Source organism: Glandiceps talaboti, chromosome 6 (genome assembly GCF_964340395.1).
Source record: "Glandiceps talaboti chromosome 6, keGlaTala1.1, whole genome shotgun sequence".
Classification (NCBI taxonomy): Eukaryota; Metazoa; Hemichordata; class Enteropneusta; family Spengelidae; genus Glandiceps; species Glandiceps talaboti.
Window position 1 is genome coordinate 19,852,526 of NC_135554.1, and position 18,346 is coordinate 19,870,871.

Here is an 18,346-nt window from a genome sequence, read left to right on the forward strand (position 1 = left end):
TATGGTCTGCGTGCTGAGTGTAGCAGAGTCACATATCAAGCTAGTAAACACGAATACTATTTACATACCATAACATTGGTGACTTAGCGATGTAATATGTCACGCACTGTGGTTGCTATTAAGTGATAAGTCACGTCCTCTTTGGTCAGCTGAAAGCAAATAGAAAGTAAAGTTACTCAGTGAATGACAGTTACTGTATTGTCGCCTTCTCGGCCACGTTTTCGAATCTGTCACAAGAACTTAACAATTTATTAGCAAAAAATGATACACTAGATACAAAATACGCGGCTTACTGCGTTGTCAACAATGAATGTAGAGGTACACATGACAAGATAAGTGATGAACAACGGAAAATCCTGCAAATCAATATTATATACACCCGATGTTGAAGCTGTACTACGTGTACAACTCTGTGGAACTTGCTTGCCACGCATACGTTTAAACAGAAAAACATGTCATAGTTAGTAGAAAGAAGAAAATGATTGGCAGTTAGGTTCTAACGGTGAATCTGATTGGATGCGAGGTAATTGATGAGATGAACCCAAGTGACACGGCAATGACATGTACACATTAACGAATCAAAATAAATATTTATGACACACAACTTAAAGAAACACACACACAAAATCACACACGACACAAAAAAGATATGGTGACTTTACAGAGAAGACGGTGACACTGATTGAATGGTTTTTACTAAACCTGGGACAAACATTACAACTGTGACGATAACAATATGTCGATACGATACGAGTATGTTCATGGACTCAGGGTACGGTTCATACTTAGTAATGGAAATTTCTACTTACAGAGTCAAAGAAATTCTCGGAAGCGACTCCCAAATTTTTCGCTGAAGAGACGTCAGGGGTGTACCACAATGGGCTATGTCACATGTCTCTTACGACACACGTGAAATGAGCTTGAGAGAATGGGAACACTGAGCTGGGATCTCTATACCTGCATGCAATTATTTTTTAATGTACCGACTGGATATCTTACTCTTTTTTTTTTATTCCAGTCCGTTTGTTTTTCTGACATAATGATAATTACCTGTCAATCACTTTCTCCACCTTACAATTTTATGCAAATTACAAGTGACAGGAAACTGTTTTTCACAACAATCCCACGTGCGGTAGTGACTCAAGTGATGGAAATTTCCACAAAAGTTTTGGAAAACAATAATCTGTATACCCTTTCCCATACCTTGTGAGTACAAAAAACTACCGCTTTCCTGAGGACCCTCCCCGTATATGGTAGTCTGTGGGCGTTGTCCCCCCCCCCTTCCCTGGTAATACATATGGCCTCCTTCTACCTGCGTCTGTAAATAAAGTTGTTCTCCTTTATCCAAGATTTTGACGTCACACTTACGTTGTGACTTCTTCAAATGCTCTCCAACTGTTGATGTAATGGTTGACGGCTAATAAGTTCATCAATGCACTTGCATGTACACAACCCCACGTTGTTCCATAGGTTATTTTTAGGTTTGACACGTAGTTGCCTAACGGTGTTATTAGTAATATAGGCTTGTGGAATGTTGGCACGTACGCGATGTATCTTGAAGATCCGTTGAGAGGCCACTGAAGTACGGTATACCAAAGGGGAATTCCTTGTTACCCTGGGTACCGGGTGTCTTTGTCTTTCTTCTTGGGTATGCTGAAGGACCAATTGCAAGGTTTATAACCCTTGGTCCTCAGCACTCTCTTGATATGTCCAATTTCCTTCATTTCGTCTTGTTCTTCCGTGACTAGTGTCTCTGTTCTTTACATTAGTGTTGTCACCGTGTACCACTGATCGTTTGATTTCGGGAAGGGGTGGAGTGTATGACAGCAATTTTTTTTCCCATCACTGTGACAGCAGATTTTTTTTTTTTACTTTTGTCAGTCCTGCATCAAATTATTTTTTCCATATGCAGAAGCAATGCAGTTTGTTTTTATTGTCTGTTACCAATTTTGTAGGACATCACAATTTTTTATTTTTTTGCTTTTGTCTGTTAGAACAATTTTTTGTTCACAAGCCATTATGGGATCAAATTATTTTTTTTTCTCCTTCACCTATAGAACAGGCTATAATACCACGTGCACAGAAAAAGCATTTAGCAAGCAGACACTTCTCAATTTGGGCCACTTTAACATATAGAACATATAGATACAAACACAGATCATATTTATGCACACAGCCAAAAAACAGCACATTTTTTTGTTACCGTGTTGTGTTGACATACGGATATCAAGAAGGCATGTTGTAATTGGCAGTGATCGATAGAGGGCGCTGTTTACCGTCTTATAATCTAGCAGCAGTGGAACTTCATTCTTGCAAACCAGAGCTGTTATTCTTCCGTCGACACTGCGAAATAATTGGCGGTGCACGTCTTGGACGGTGCCGTTAAAGAGGCTGTGGTTTACGACGATATGATATACGATAACTTACTTGTTTCAACAAAACAAGACGGATGCATACTGTTTGTCAATAAACACATTCACTCATCCATGACTGTTTTATCTTTTCATCCATCACTTCATCTGTACACCCATCAAGCTCTGTCCATCCATCCATCCATCTATTCATTCATCCATCCAGTCTTACACCCACCCACCATACAAGAAAGACAAGACCGACATCAAATATACGTCATTGTAATATTTTAATGAGTCTAGGATGGCTTGTTGCTACTTGACCCTGCTGTAGTCACCCCTTTAGGTACAGTACTGTTATTCATTGACCTCTGACCTTAACCCCCCCCCCCCCCAGTCTACTTCAACCTCAGAAGAAAAAAAATTCACCAAGCTATACATAAAATAGTGAAGATTTTACCATCAAAACAAACATATTCAAGGGAAATTAAACAAAATAAAATAAAAATCCCCACCTTAAAAGACAAGAAAAAACTTGTGATGTACTTTTAATTAATTTCAGAAGTCTAACGAATATTTGGTAAATCCTTACCTAGGTGTAGCCTCAAGTAAAAAAAAACAACCAAAAACCCCCCCAAAAAGTTTTTTTATGAATGTGAAAGCAAAATTTTGCTCGTATATGAACGTACAGTCTAGAGTTATATAGAGCATTCTGTCTCTTCGGCATATAGCAGCAATTACTATATATGATCACTGAAAGAAGATAATGTCAGATTCAAAACAAATATAAAAAAAAAAAAACGACAAAAAGAGAAAACACAATTATCAGTCGTTTTACGATATGTTCATATAGTTAAAAGAAAATTCACTTATTTTGCATAATGCAATGAACTGGTAAATAAATACAAATAAATGAAAATATACAATATTTTGAATCCGAGTTCGACTTTTGATTCACAATCCCTGTTTGAAAATCTAAATTTCTATATATTTGACAACTGATTTTTGGTAAGTATTATGTGGGAAGGTTGCTTCCCTAAATATTATAAACAGTTTATTTACATATTATTGTGGTTTTTTTCTCCATCTCTGATTTCATTGGACTTGTAATGTACAAGCACCTGTTGAAACTCTTTTAATATTCAAATGAGAGACTGACTCTTTCTGAATATTTTGAGAGATTTGCTATCTTTGAAGTTTTAAGTTTCCACACAGATGTGCCCATCTTTCTTGAATCCCAACCAGTAATCAAATTTTTAAAAGAATTAATTCAGTGGCAACAAATTTACTTCTATTACTTATTGTGTGTACATCATATGTCATATTTGCATTTGAAGCTGACCAATTATGTTTGATCTTATAGGTCAGTGCAAAGTGAAGCACATACAAGGTTTGATCTGATTGGTTGATCAACAAGAGAATATATATTCATCATCCAAGCCTTGTTTTTTATGTACATCAAATGTAATATGTGTATTTGCGCTTCAGACTTAAAATCATTGCAAATTCTTGTTAGTATCTCAAAGCGTTATAAAAAAATGGCATGACATCCTTCTTCCCCTAAACATGAATAAATGGAGTCCAAATAATTTATGTATTAAACATGGATATAAAAAAAAATTACTTCTTTGTATAACATTTTGAAGGTTAACATTTTAAACTTCATTTTGGCATCATGAGACATCTTGTATGATGCATCATGGGATATTCAAATTAGGTCAAGGTTCAATAGTTAATATATGCATAGATCAATTCTTTCATCGTATTGGGCCTGAACACTGTGTGAAAACTTGAAACGACCGATTCATTTTGTACGAATTCTGAAAGTCTAAAAACTATACAAGGTCTTTGATATAGTACACAGAAAAAATCTGGGGTTTTTATATTAAACCCACGGAAAAACTCACTATACATTCCATGACAACACACAAATGCATTTTTGCTATGTGTGTATTCTAGTAATAATAATAATAATAATAATAATATAATATACATGTTATTTTGTCACGAGTTAAAACATTCATCTTAGATTTGCTATGCACTCTAGTTACATAAACTTTCCTGTGAAAACGAGGACATTTTTTTGAACTGAAATCAATGGCGACTTCTTCCTATAAAACATTGAGTCATCGGGTTCAGAGTTCAAAGTTCACACACTGATTATTTGACTCTTGTTAAGCCTTAACAACTTACAGTTACAACGAAAAAACGTTGTGATGTCAATGGCACCGAAGCACAGCTGATCATGAGGGAAAATAATAAGCCTGTCAATTTGGTAACCATTCATAACAAATGCAGTATTGTTGACATACAGAAAACTGTTCATATTGGCATTACTAGGCAACATCATCACCTCAATAATACCATGAACTTTGAGGTTTAGTTCCATGACTATCTCTTCATGATTATGTAACTTTGCTATATATATATAAAGACTGTTATAACTTTCCTTGAAACTCACACATTTATTTCTATTAACTCTCCACGGTTAGTGTCTACAAGTTATTTGTTAGTTTTTGATCAAATCAAATCATAGAAACACGTTTGTGCTTAGGGTGAGGTTTTTTTTTTTTTTGTTTCTCATCTCCAATGGAATAGTCAGGCGGGTCGGGCGGGCGAAATAAAAAAAAAAAGGGGGGCAAGAAAAAAAAATGTATTTTTTCAGTTCTATTCTCTGTCCTTTCTGTCCTGTTAGTCTCTATACAGCTTCATTTCTCTTCTCTTTATTGAATTCCATGTTACAAGTCTCTTTCCTTCATTTTAGCAAGGTTGACAAGTCTGTAGAACAACTTTGTAAGAAGATGATTAAATACTTATCATCCTGATGGGTGTATATCTGTAGCCGTGAACTATTGTGTGATTTTATCAGGAGTACTAATACATTCGTCCTATTAATCAAAGTGGCATTGCCATCACTAACAATGTTTTCAAGTTATCCAATTTGAACTTTAGTATGTAACTTTTTGAAACACTTACGTGATTGTGATCAGTGTGCGAGATGAATTTTTATTTATTTAAACCATTTCTTCTATGAAACATATTTCTTCAGTGTGAACTAGTCAAAATAATCCACCAGATAACATGTAAACATTTCTAGAACTCAGAACCCCTTTGGGATTTACTGTTTAAAAGTAATTAAAAGTAATAATGTAAACATTGGAATGTCTTCAAAGGTCATACATGTCATGGGTCATGAAACGCTATGGAGTCGGTCATTTCCCTGATAATACAACTGATTTAAAGCTAAAAACTGGTCAAGAAATTAGGAATGCAGTATGACTTTTACCAATTTTAAGCATAATTTTGAAAATGATGGAAATATTCTGAGCTATTATTACATTGCAGCAAAATGTACCGCGTGACAGTATTAATTTTGAGCCCTGTCCCTCATCAAACCTCAACGGCTTCTGCCATGATGAAAGACACATGCTGCTCTGACGTAACAAAGGGGGTGGGGTGGGTGAGAGGGGGGGGGGGGTAGACGGCGGTGTTCTGCCAAGGTTTCCAACAAGTGGGGACATGGGGACACAGGCCCCTTGGTTCCAAAAAGTGGTGTCATTTGACAGGGAGTAGGGTCAATTATTATTGTCTATGAAATATTCATATAAATTATCTCAGACCACTATAGAAATACTGTGGTCTGAGATATTCCATTACGTATAGACCATTACCTAACAACATAAAACAATTCCATTCATAATAACAGTTCTCAGTAAGCTATTTTTTGAAAATTGTGTACTACACATTACACCTTAGAAAAAGAAGGCAATTAAGATTATGTAATTTTAAGTTATATATATATATATATATATATATATATATATATATATATATATATATATATATATATATATATATATATATATATATATGTATGATATATTGTTTAGAAAGATTGGACAGCCAGGTAGTCACAATTTTTAATCTGAATATCAATGAATAGCAGTGCTCAAATTTATAATTCCCTTTTTTCAGACAAGGACAAAGAACAACTTCAAAATAAGTCACAGTGAACATATGATTGAATAAAAACTTTGAGAAATCCTAAACTTGTAACCACTTGTTTCATTTTTAAAATTGTTAGTACACTGCTGTGTTTATCATTCCCTCTTCAAATTCATGACATTTTGAAGAAAAAAATCCCTGACTTTAAATAGTACCAAATGTGAACGAAAACTTACAAATAATAGTCAAACAAACTTTAAAATAATTTTTTTTTATTAATTAACCGTTACTGGCTGTGTATCATGATTTGCTCCTGCTATATCAAATGACAGCATAGTTACGTACCGTAAACTTGCAATGATACGGAAAGCTGACACTAGGTGTCCTTGAAACTCAGAACTTGAATCTTTAACTAAAACTATCAACAAAGTCAAAGTTGGGATGCTTTGTAAATATTACATTAATTTTTTTCTGGTTTGCACAACAAGTTCGTTCTTCATGTCTGACCGGGCGCACATGCATCGGCGGTCTATAGTGGCCCGGCCATGCCAGTGATTACGCATTGATTCAGTGCCCAACATTCACATGTGTCACTAGCACTGTCAACATCATGCAACACGATCCCCTAACACAGCTTTTTCGGAATCAAAATACACTTGTACTCATTTAATTTAACCCATCAACAAATGAAATTCACAACCTGTCCCATAAATTTGGTTCACGAAGGCTTCTGAGCTGTGGCATGGCAGATAGATTTCCGGTAGCAAGTTCAGTGTTTCGCACACGTCAGTGAGTAGGTCAGAGGTCACGACAGTGACAGTAGACAAAACATGTGAGGAGAGACGTCCATTTCGACGTCTCATCTACTCCCTCTAATATTTTAATTTGTAGATCAAGTTTATCAAAGTTGATCTTTTTGTGGCATTTTTTATGTTAACAATAGAACTGCGCGTTGTCACTGTATCTTATATTACTTCTTGTGGGATTCACGTCGAGTCAGAGCCTAGCCTGGTCCGGCCGTGGACTTAGATAATTTTGATGTCTGCCGTAAAATGAATGCGCCAAAGCGACGCAAGGTGGGAAAATTATTGCTTCATTTGTAATTTTAGGGGGCCAATGTCGCAAGGTCGTGGCCTCGGCAGAACTGGCCTAAGACGCCATGGGGAACCTTACAAATTTGCTGTGCTCAGGGGTCGGTCGGAAATAAAAAAACTTTTTTTTTTCTGATGTCGGAGCTGCAAATTAGGGTCGGTCGGGAGATGAGAAACAGAAAAATAAAAAGGGCCGCCCTTATATATAATGACAACATTTTTTTATGCTTGCAGTGCAGGGTAGACAATGCCAAAAACACATAGCAATGATTTGGAAATTAATCTGGTTGCTGTTGTCGTTTAAGTGACTCTATCGAGAACAATCTTGCGGGTTGCGAGTCATTGAGGTAAATCTTTGCTGGAGACCATGCCAAGTCACATGAAGCGTTCATGCAAAAAAACTGTACATGTATGTGCATTCTCTCTCACTCTCTCATCCTTTCACACACACACACACACACACATGCACACACACACAGACACATGGTGATCCCTTTTGCAGCACTGTTGACTTTGTAAAGTATGCAAAAAAAAGCACACATCCATGAGTTGAATGAATAAAAGAAATTACATTTGCAAAAGAATATGCTGTTAATTAAAAATGTGATTTCAAAATTGCTTGTAGTAACGATTCAAAAAAATGAAATGAGAAAAACAAGACAGAATGACAGCATTTATTTATGACCAACTTATTATGCATTGTATAATGTGTTGGTATATGATGGGTGTTTTGAAGTGACAAGCGTTGGCAGTTTACTCGATGTAAATAATTGTCAATAATTGTAGGTTCTAACATGCATACAGACATCCAAGTTTCATGTATTACATGTAAAGATACATATTCCTGCATGAATTTATTCACAGATCGGAACGTAACATTCGCAAGTTTTCAGCGGACCTCTGACTGGTTCGATGTACCTTTCTTCATAATGCCAGTTCTGCTGTATACATCCGAAATGGTAATGGTCCGATGTATGCAACAACAGTTTCAATTTTCACTGAACCAGGTTTTTCTGTGACATGTTAATACATGGATACAAAGTTCTTCTTAACTTGGGAGTCGTGTTTGACTGGAATGATTTGATGACAAGTGAGTGGACTATCTTTGTATTCGTCATTGTTTCTCCTCTTTTTGTCTGCACCTCCTTCTGTTTTGTAAGTTACACATATCCCTAATCCATTTCTTTTGTCGACTCTGACATCACATAGCGATAACTCATGAATTTGTCGGCGTTCTATCGCTGCAATTGTCATCATCATAATTGTCATCACCATTGTCTCCGTTATCCTTGTGGTCCGGAAGTTCCAAATGCTCGGTTCCATCTTGTGGTTCTTCCACATCAAACTGGAATTTATCCTTGGTATCTTTACTGGTGTAACTTGGTGATGGACTAATCGGGATCATGCTCTGGTACCAATCCCGGTTATCTTCCAGTGTATCCAGGATTTCCTGCGCGTCCGGGTATACTAGATCCGCCCATGTCTCCCAAAGTGGATGTACAATAAAATCGATGAATCCAACCTAGAATAAAGACAAAAACATGTAATATATTTGTTAGTATTATTGAATGTTGTTTTTTTCCATAGAACAGAACACTATTTTTAGAGACAGAATGAAATATAAATTTAGAAAAAAGTGATATCTTGACTCCCCTGTTTCAATATCATGCTTCAAACTGCACTCATCATTTGTTTTTGAAATTCATCCGTGTTTGATTGTTCTCACCTGTGACTTCTCCACTGATGCATTTTCTCTGTCCATCATTGGACTGACTATCATTCCACGTGCCCTTTCTTTATCACCTTGACGGAAGAACTCTTCAATGACTCTCTCTGTCCACAGTCTGTACAATTCCAATGGTTTGGTGGGATTACCCAAATCAGCACAGTGTACCATATTCTGAAGAACCTAGCAGTACAGAAACAAAATTTGGATTAGTAGTACAGCGCCCTCTAGTGTCATGGTTTATTTCACTTTTGTTTTTTCTTTGTGTGCCTTCATAATAACATGAAAGTGTATTTTGTTGTGGAGATGTTCAGGTTATGAATAATTAAAATCATTTACCTGTATTCTGTCCGTGTAATTATCTAGGAGTAAGAGCCCTGATCCAGCAACTTTCTTTGTCTCAACCATAGTTTTGAGGTCGGCAAGCAGACTCATATGTTTGGACATATCCGTTGCTAGCACCTGAAATGAACAGATACATGTAGCAGTCAGACAGGATTTCAGTATTTGATACAATTAGATGTTATTCCCCCAATATTTTTCTTTGTTCAGCCAAGGAAAATACGAGTGACCTAAGGGGGTTTTATCACCATGAGTCGCTAGACAAGTAGTGATAACTCTTAGGTCACACATATTTTCCGCCTGAATGAAGAATATTATTGCAGAATAACATAATTAATTATACCAGTGCTAGTAATATTATATCAAAGAAAAATCGGGGAAAGTAATGTCAATTTTGAATGTTTTGACTCATATTTCAAACACAGCAGAACCAGTGATGTAGATACACATTGTCGTGACAAAGACGTGTGCTGTCATGAAATAGAATGACTACAGTATAAATTCTACATTTTCCCGTTCAATTTGGCTCATGCATGGTATAATGAAAGGTGTCATCGATTGGATATTGCTGATTAACAAACCTATTATTGGAAATTACGAAAACCGTACACAAAACTCTCAACACAATATATAAAACAAATACCAATAGTTTCCACAGGAACAAATATCAATATTTCAAACATATTTTATATAAAGCGTGTCTCAACTATGATGATTATGATAATTCATATTCACGGAAAAATACATGATCGTAATCACTTCGAAAGGTTAGCTTCAACTATGGTTTCATTGAGGGCAGTATACACAGTACAAAACATCAATCCATGGATGCAAGTGTGTCCGACAAAGTCTACTTTTTAAAAGTCCAATGTTTCTATCACTGGTACACTTACCATGTCTATCACCATCTTTCGAAGTGTTTTCCTTTGTTTTTTAGTCAGATTCTGAAAGATGTCACAGTTTTCTTCCTGGAGGAGTTTAAACGCTACAGCGAGATGATGGTTTTCAAGCACTGATTCATCATTATACATCACTGCTAATTCACTACCTGTGACAAGACAAACAAACAGAAGACAAGTTCAACATTTACTCATAGTAATAACGTAATAAGGCCAAAATAGGAAAGAGAAGTTTCTGGTCATGGCATTCTGCTCAAAGTGGGGTGGACAAGGCAATTTTTTAATAACTCAGTCTGCTAAGACAGTCATTGATCACGCACCTTGAAGAACTTTGTTTCCTTCACTTCATTTTAGTGTTTATTATACATTCAGTAAAGTTTGGGTAAATATCAATTACTAGTTCTCCTGATATCAAATCATCTCTACCACAATGACAGCAAATGGCAGGAAAAGGTGATGAGGACAAATAGGGAATTTATTTCAACTGGTGATGTGTATTCTAAATCTTTTCTCTCTGCTCCATTTGCCGACACAGTATAAAAAGAAGACTAACGCACTCAGCACTGGTATCCAAGTCACATGTGCGCTGACCAGGAAAAATTTTTTTATTTTATTTTTTTTATTTTATTTTTTTTTTTGGGGGGGGGGGGGCTATTGTAAACTTTCATACAGCATGTTTATTGGTTTTATGTATACTTACCACTTTCTATAAGAAACTGATTGTTCAGTCCAGGATGGTGGACATCATGAATGGCTGATGCAAATAACGCTGCTAATATTTCTAAGTCTGTGAACACATTCTGTAAATTAAGAACAATAATTGTAATGAATTGCTACATCATCAGTATAGACAATCGGTGAACAAATTTATCTAAAATGCACAAAAAGTTAAAGTCAAAACGATTAATGATGTCTCTCCATTGAAACAAAAATTTGTCAGAAATTTTAGCCACTTTTTGAACTCTGAAGACACAGTATCTTGTCGTCTTCACTTCTGTACACATGTATGTTACTGTAAACCTACATATTTTCCACAACTAATTTTTTTTTGCGATTTTACAGTCTTCAGTGAGTTTTTAAACACTAATTTTCACTTAACTACCAGACTGGTACATTGTTTTCATATGCAAGAAGGCATTTTAGTCACTATTTCTTTCTGAATTTTTGTTTTCTTGTGAAATTAGCGAAAATAATTCTTTTAGCGAAAATTTCCAGGTTAAATTTGTATTGCATTTTGTATTGTGGGTGATTTGATATCATTTGGTTTAAAATATGAAGCTTATACAGAATATAATTATACCATTCCCCAAATTATGTTTCATTATGCTGGAAAAATACATCTGGATTCTGTCACTACTCTATCTTAATTGTAATGACAGGACTCTAAACATTACTTGTATTTTCCTTCACCAAACGAAGACACAACTATTTTTCAGGAATTGATTTCTCACCACTAATTTTAACCCCCTCTTATCTGGACTGATTTTGATGACATCACATACCTGAAGTGCTGTAGCTGACAGTAGATGGTGTGTAGAGTGTAAGACGTCTGCTGCATGGATATTATTGTGATATGGTACGTCTTTGACATAGTGATCTTCTAGTGTTAAAAGGTACGTCACTAGTGTATTGGCAGGGATTCTGAATGCCTTCAATATATCCCGTTCCTATCAAAAATGAAATTAAAATTGTATGTAACAAATGGAGTGATGAATTTTTATACAAATTACCAATACTAATCCACGCAAACTACATAGCAGTGTGAAAGGACCAAGACCTCTTTCCCCTACAAAACTGGCTGTAGCAGTGTCAAAGGACACGTTGTGCATTCCCCTTCCCCAAGTGGCCACCACTAGTACCAAAGGCCCCCAATCATACTCTAACTAGCTAGAACAGTTTGCAAGAACACCTACCCCAGCTCTAACTGCCATGGTTATTTCAGTACTTAACAAGACTGGGACTACCAAACTGAGAATAGAGAAGTGTGCAAGGAGCTAAAACATTCTGGTATCACAGCGACTCTGACTATCACTAATCCCATGTTTAGTTGTAACAGTTATCAACTAGTCTGATTTGTGATTTAGTTGCCGTGCAACAGATGTATCACAATGTAGTCATGGATTTTTTATTTCAAATTCAAATCTCACTTGTCATCTACATCTCTTTCATTGGTAGTGGTTTTGAATTATTGCTGAGGTTGTTATACATACTTATATATACTATGTTTGTAATGGTTTCATCCTCAAAACAAGGGGAGGGTAGGATAGGGACAATGGAGGAGATCTCTCCCCCCCCCCCCCCTCAAAAAAAAAAATCACTTTCTGAATTCTGTCTACAAAGCTTCAATCATAATATTGTTATGATATTTCATAAAATGTCTAAAAAGTATATTCTCGAAAGTCCAAAGTTTTGATTTATGAACCATTCATCAGTCTCTTTGCACCTCATAATCAAAGTGTTTTGAGTCACAGCAGTTCTCCAATTCACATATGCATGCTGCATGTCTTTCACTACAAAATCGTACCCAGTAACTAAGAAAGCTCTAGAATTTGTTCCTGAGTATGAATTTACTTTAGTAAGATTTATGACATGTGAACTGCCTGAAATCTAACTTCAACACCATGGTTGGAATTTGGGATGGACAACAGCTGACATAGTAATCATGACAGAACTGTGGTCAAAAAAAAAAGTAAAAAAAAAAAAAGTAAAAAAAAAGTAAAAAACAAAAACAAAACAAAAAAACCCCAACCCATCAGAAGGACTTGCTTATTGGTAACCACTGAACTTTGATAAGGGTAAATTCAATGATCTTGATTTGACTGTCTTCATCCAACTCACCTGAAATATTGTGTATGTAACAGCTGTAAGAGGTCTGTTTACAGTCAATTCATTTATTTTAAACATCTGTAAGCCCCATTTATTAATATTTTCCATTTCCTAAGAAAAAAATGATCAAATTACAATTAGAAAATATGATAATTCTATTTTCTTCGGTTTTGAAACTTATTTAGAAATAAATTCTCAGTGTGTTGTATGTCACTGCTTAAGTAAATACAGTGCAATTTTGGAACAAGGTTGGAACTCTTGAACAGTCAATCACTATCTGGCTTACAAAAAGATTTGCATAAATACCCATAATACTTTTGAAAATTGCACCTGTGAACTATCAATCACTATCTGATTTACATATATTTGCATAAATACCATAATATTTTTTGAAACAGCCAATCACAATCTGGCTCATGATATTTTTTCATATACTACAACTATGACAAGTCTGAGCTATTCAAGCCAGGCTATTCTGAGAAAATGAACTATCTGAGATGATATCCAAATACAAGCTCTAAACATTTTTTTTTTTGTAATTTGACAAACATCGTGGTTCATAATAATAATTTGAAATATCTCAAAGCATGAAATCTCACTTTTTCAAGTGCAGCTTCGTCTTTGACGTCGACTCCAAATCTGGGTACCAGTCCTGTAAAACTGTTGTGATGCCTGAGTTTTTGAATACCTCCTATCTTACTCATTTCACCCGCTTTCCCTAACGCTCGTACTCGCGGTGACTGTAGCAATTCTTTAGGTTCCTTCGCAGGTGATGGGACGTCCATTTCCTGTTGCTTATCTGTATAGGTAGAAAATGGGCAGTTGTAACAAAGTGTACTATAGTGTTACAGCAGTATTTGACTGAGACAGACTTTGAACATTCTGTTGAGCTTGACAATGTCAATACAAGTAACTCTCAGCTATTTATCTTGTAGCAGACTGTGTAAAGGGCTGATTGAAAATTTCACCATGGGGTTGAGGGTATTTGTATACATGTTGCGTATTACTTTTGATAAATTCAAAATATTGTTTCCCTTGACATTCAGTTTTTACGAGTGAATCTTTCAAACATATCCTGTACGGCATGCATTTTGCATTTCTGGCCCTGAGACTGAGGAGTTATCAATCGATGCATCCACTCAGGAGCTAGGAGGCCACTTTCATTTCACAAATTGAGGTTGCACAAATGACCCAGCTTCATCTTTGACTTGGACTCCAACAAATCTGGTTACAAGTTCTGTGAAACTGTTCTGTTGCCTGAGATTATGAATATCGACAATCTTTCTCATTTCATCCACTTTGACTTGATTGCTGTCATAAATTAGATGTAGTTTGTTTGTTTATACAAGGTACAACAACTTACCTAAGAATGTATTGCATATAAAATCTGATACTTGATTGCCTGATCGACTCGTCTCTGAAAAGTGACTCAACTCTCGGTTCAACATGCGCTTAAACTGAAAGAGAAACAAGGAGTGATGTCACATTCAGTTCACCAAAACAAATACATACTGTGCAGCAGTGTGCGCTCTAGAGTCTAAGCCAATTTGATATGCCACTAACACAGCATTTTCTTATGACAAACTAAAATTTGGCATTTTCCCATAAAACACAGCATTTATTATTGTTTTGAACCATAACAAGAAAATATGTCTCTCAACGACTCATAATAGGATACTACACTGCTTTGGAGATTAATAGAAACTGTAGAAATAAAACATTGTACAATATGAAATGTTTACCAGAATTTACATCATCAAAATTGACTTTACCCTTGAATTTTACGGAACCAATATACATTTTGTATGTCCGACAACTCTTATCATATACATGTTACACTGAGAGATTGCATATCATCATCATAATAGCAAAAACTTTAAGATGACAAGAACATCTATTATATATAGGTGCAACTTACTTTGCTAGATGCTAAATCGCTGACTGATCTGTGTGTTTGCATGTTTTCTAATTGTTCCAAGCACCAGTCGAGTTCTTCTAACGTTTCCAAAGCTTTTGTGTAGTTGTCGTCTGTTAATGTGGTAGATGGACTCCGAGTATACTGTTTCTCCCCTGATGCTTTTCTGAAGACGCATCAAAAATATGGTAATATATATGAGTCATTTTTGTTGAATGGTTGCCGTGGAAACTTGACTTTGTGCAGCACTTGTTTGTGACAAGCGATGCTCAATCATAACAAAACATTATCACCCGTGACGCAATTGTCACAAATCATCTCTCTCCTGCGTTTGTATTAATTAGATTGCCAAAGAAACCGAGGTTCAACTTGACCATGTCATTAACACTGGGGGTTTTAAACACTAGCATTGTTCATATAATCGGCTTATCCTACCATGATGATGCAACTTTGACATACGTCACTTGTTTTGTCATTTATGGATAGATAATTATTAGAAGAGGAGCTTGGGGGTTTAATTTGACCTTGTTATTCAAAAATGATGTCGTCAGACATAAGCTGGTATTTCCAAAGAAGGCATCATGACAGGTGATAGGATAGGTTGCTAGGAGAGGAACGGGGGTGGGGGTGGGGGGTTCAAACTTGACGCTGTGATTTAAACATTAACGTCACTTTTGATCTGTTCACTGTCACACAAACATCAAGTTTGAAATACATCATTTATTTTGTGATGTGGAAAGGTTGCATGTAGAGGAGGAACCAGTGCATGCTGATCAAACCTGACGTATTTCAAACACCCACATCACTCGATCTTGATCCGTTCATTTTCAATAAAATATCACGATGATATTTAGTTAAATTTCAAATACGTCTTTCATCTTATGGGTCTTGATTGTACATGTAAGGCTAGGTTGCTTGGAGAAGGGGGGGGGGGTGGGCGGGGGCGGTCAGGGGTCAAATACATTTTGTATCGTGGTCACCAGGTATTTGAAGCATCGTTGTCATGTCATTTTTGATATGCATTTAAATATGTCATTCACCTTTGAAATATACGAAATGGGTATGGTTTGTTTGGAGAGTAACGTGGATGTCAAACTTGACCATGTATTTTAATTATCAATGTCACACGTCACAATTACGCATAACTATGATGCAAATTTTGTCTCACAGCGCTCTCTAATTCGTCATTACCTATTTTCTTAAAGAGCAACATACCTCTCCAAGCAACCTATTCATATAAACACAAGATAAGAGATGTATTTAAATTTGCGTCATAATGATGTTTTGTTGAAAAATGAACAAAAGTAGTTGCCATAGAAACGTACTCTTGACGAGAGATTTGTAATTTCAATGTTACTCTTTCATCTTCCATTTCACAAAAAGCATGGCTATGACAAAATACATTCTGCATTACATTTTGTATAACTGTCATGGTTATGTAGTAATTTACACTCTGGGCTTGGCACTGTGACCTACATATCTGTTACAGGCTTGTCGAGGGGAAGGGAGTGTCTGTGACATTATCAGACAATAGCTGTTATACGCTACATATTGATTTTAGCTATAATGAATGCATTAATAATCAATTTGCCTCTTAATTCCTTCCAGGGACATGTATCACTTATACAGCCTGGTCATTATATTTCATATTAAAACCAGTATCAACAAGGGCCATGTTTGTCATTTTAATACTTTTCAGTTCGATGAAAAAAAAAATATTCAAATAAATACCTTTTGTATACTAAATTGATGAATTTTGCAATAAAAGTTTCAAATGTGACGCCTTGACTGTTAGACAATATAGATTTACTGATTCACTGCAGTGAAAATATTTTTTTAAGTTTCACAATTTTTATATCACTTACTTTGTTGCATTGACTCCAGTAAGGGATACATAATTATTACGAACACTTCTTAAACTTGCTAGAATCTGTGCAAATGGTGTGACAATAATGTCTTCTCCATGTCTGCAAATAAAAAGAGATTTATTAATATCTTGTACTTCTATAGCAAATACTTATATTTGTTGTGTACATGTATAGCCCTACAAACGGAAGAAAACCTAGATATTTTCGACACTCAAAAATATTACAATTTTACAGTCTGCAGCTCGTTCTAAAAAGACTACTTTTTACTAATTACTAGACTAGAATGTAAAAGAGCATTTTAGTCACGAATCATTTTTTTTGCATATTTCTATGTCCAGCAAAATAAGTGAAAATAAGTCAGAATATATTAGATCTTCTTTGAAATATTTTGAGTTTGAATTTGAACTGATTCTGTGTTCTCACGGAACAAGAAAACAGAAAGCAAAGACTCTCCTTGTAATTTCTGTATTCTCCCTGCATAAGGTATTAATAAACAGGGGTACGGCACCCTATTGTAATTTGTATGTTCATTTTCAACAAGCTAACAAGGCCATGGAGTCCTCTCATAGTTTCTGTGTTCTTCTTGAACAAGGTAACAGGAATGCTGAGCATCTTGCGCTTCCTCAATACAATATACCTAATATTTTCTCAGATTCAGCAATGTTTTTTTTATCAAAATTTTAGATTATACTCACGAATCGCTGGCTATGGAGGAATTTCTTGACATAGATTTTGGTGACAAATCAAAATCACTGTCTGATCTGTAAAGGAAGGATTCTCTTCTTTGATTGAAGTTTGCAGATAGAACCAATCCTGATGACGGACTTGCTGCATCCAACGGACTTCGACACGGTGCAGAGCCATTTTCAACATCAAAACTGCAACAAAGCAAAAACGAGAGATACTTTATAAATACTTGTTTTCTAACGATAAACTGCAATGAACAAATAAATGAGAGAGATAAATTGTAAACATTTTTCAAATAATTTACAATTTTTTAAATTTCTTCTGCAAAAAGTACAATCTGTTTATTCAATTTGGTTTAAAACTAAAGCGAAGCAGAAATGAATCGATTCAAAATCCATTGCTCAGTTTTTTCACGAAGACATACATCGGTTTATCTGAATCAATTCAGTTTGACTTGGTTTGAAATCGATTCAGGTAGGGACAAGGCTAATAAGACAGCAACAAGTCTCTCAGGGCTAGTCTGTAATCATGTAAACAATGAATGATGTAATGATTTGGCAAATATTTACGTGCTCTTATCTTTGTTTACTAAACAACTAATGTATGTCATACTTCAGTTTTTGAATATCCTGAATAAATATATGCAGGATTAAATACAACATTTTCCACTTTCATAACATAAGACATCTTGAGAAA

At 35.5% G+C, this 18,346-nt stretch overlaps 1 protein-coding gene across 4 annotated transcripts in view; it reads right to left on the minus strand.

Annotated features, from left to right (window-relative positions):
• Positions 1-7,843: 7,843 nt before the first annotated feature.
• The window catches only part of LOC144436742 (3',5'-cyclic-AMP phosphodiesterase 4D-like), a 64,600-nt gene continuing 54,097 nt past the window's right edge, over positions 7,844-18,346 (minus strand). For all 4 annotated transcript variants that reach the window (XM_078125599.1, XM_078125596.1, XM_078125597.1 and 1 more), the window contains exons 2-13: positions 17,659-17,841; positions 16,961-17,062; positions 15,099-15,261; positions 14,544-14,637; positions 13,780-13,979; positions 13,193-13,291; positions 11,857-12,021; positions 11,055-11,154; positions 10,349-10,503; positions 9,453-9,575; positions 9,114-9,296; positions 7,844-8,909 (exon numbers count right to left, since the gene is read on the minus strand). In XM_078125599.1, coding sequence (XP_077981725.1) covers positions 8,604-8,909; positions 9,114-9,296; positions 9,453-9,575; positions 10,349-10,503; positions 11,055-11,154; positions 11,857-12,021; positions 13,193-13,291; positions 13,780-13,979; positions 14,544-14,637; positions 15,099-15,261; positions 16,961-17,062; positions 17,659-17,841 — 1,873 coding nt within the window. In that variant the 3' untranslated portion in view covers positions 7,844-8,603. The remainder of the gene's footprint in view (positions 8,910-9,113; positions 9,297-9,452; positions 9,576-10,348; positions 10,504-11,054; positions 11,155-11,856; positions 12,022-13,192; positions 13,292-13,779; positions 13,980-14,543; positions 14,638-15,098; positions 15,262-16,960; positions 17,063-17,658; positions 17,842-18,346) is intronic.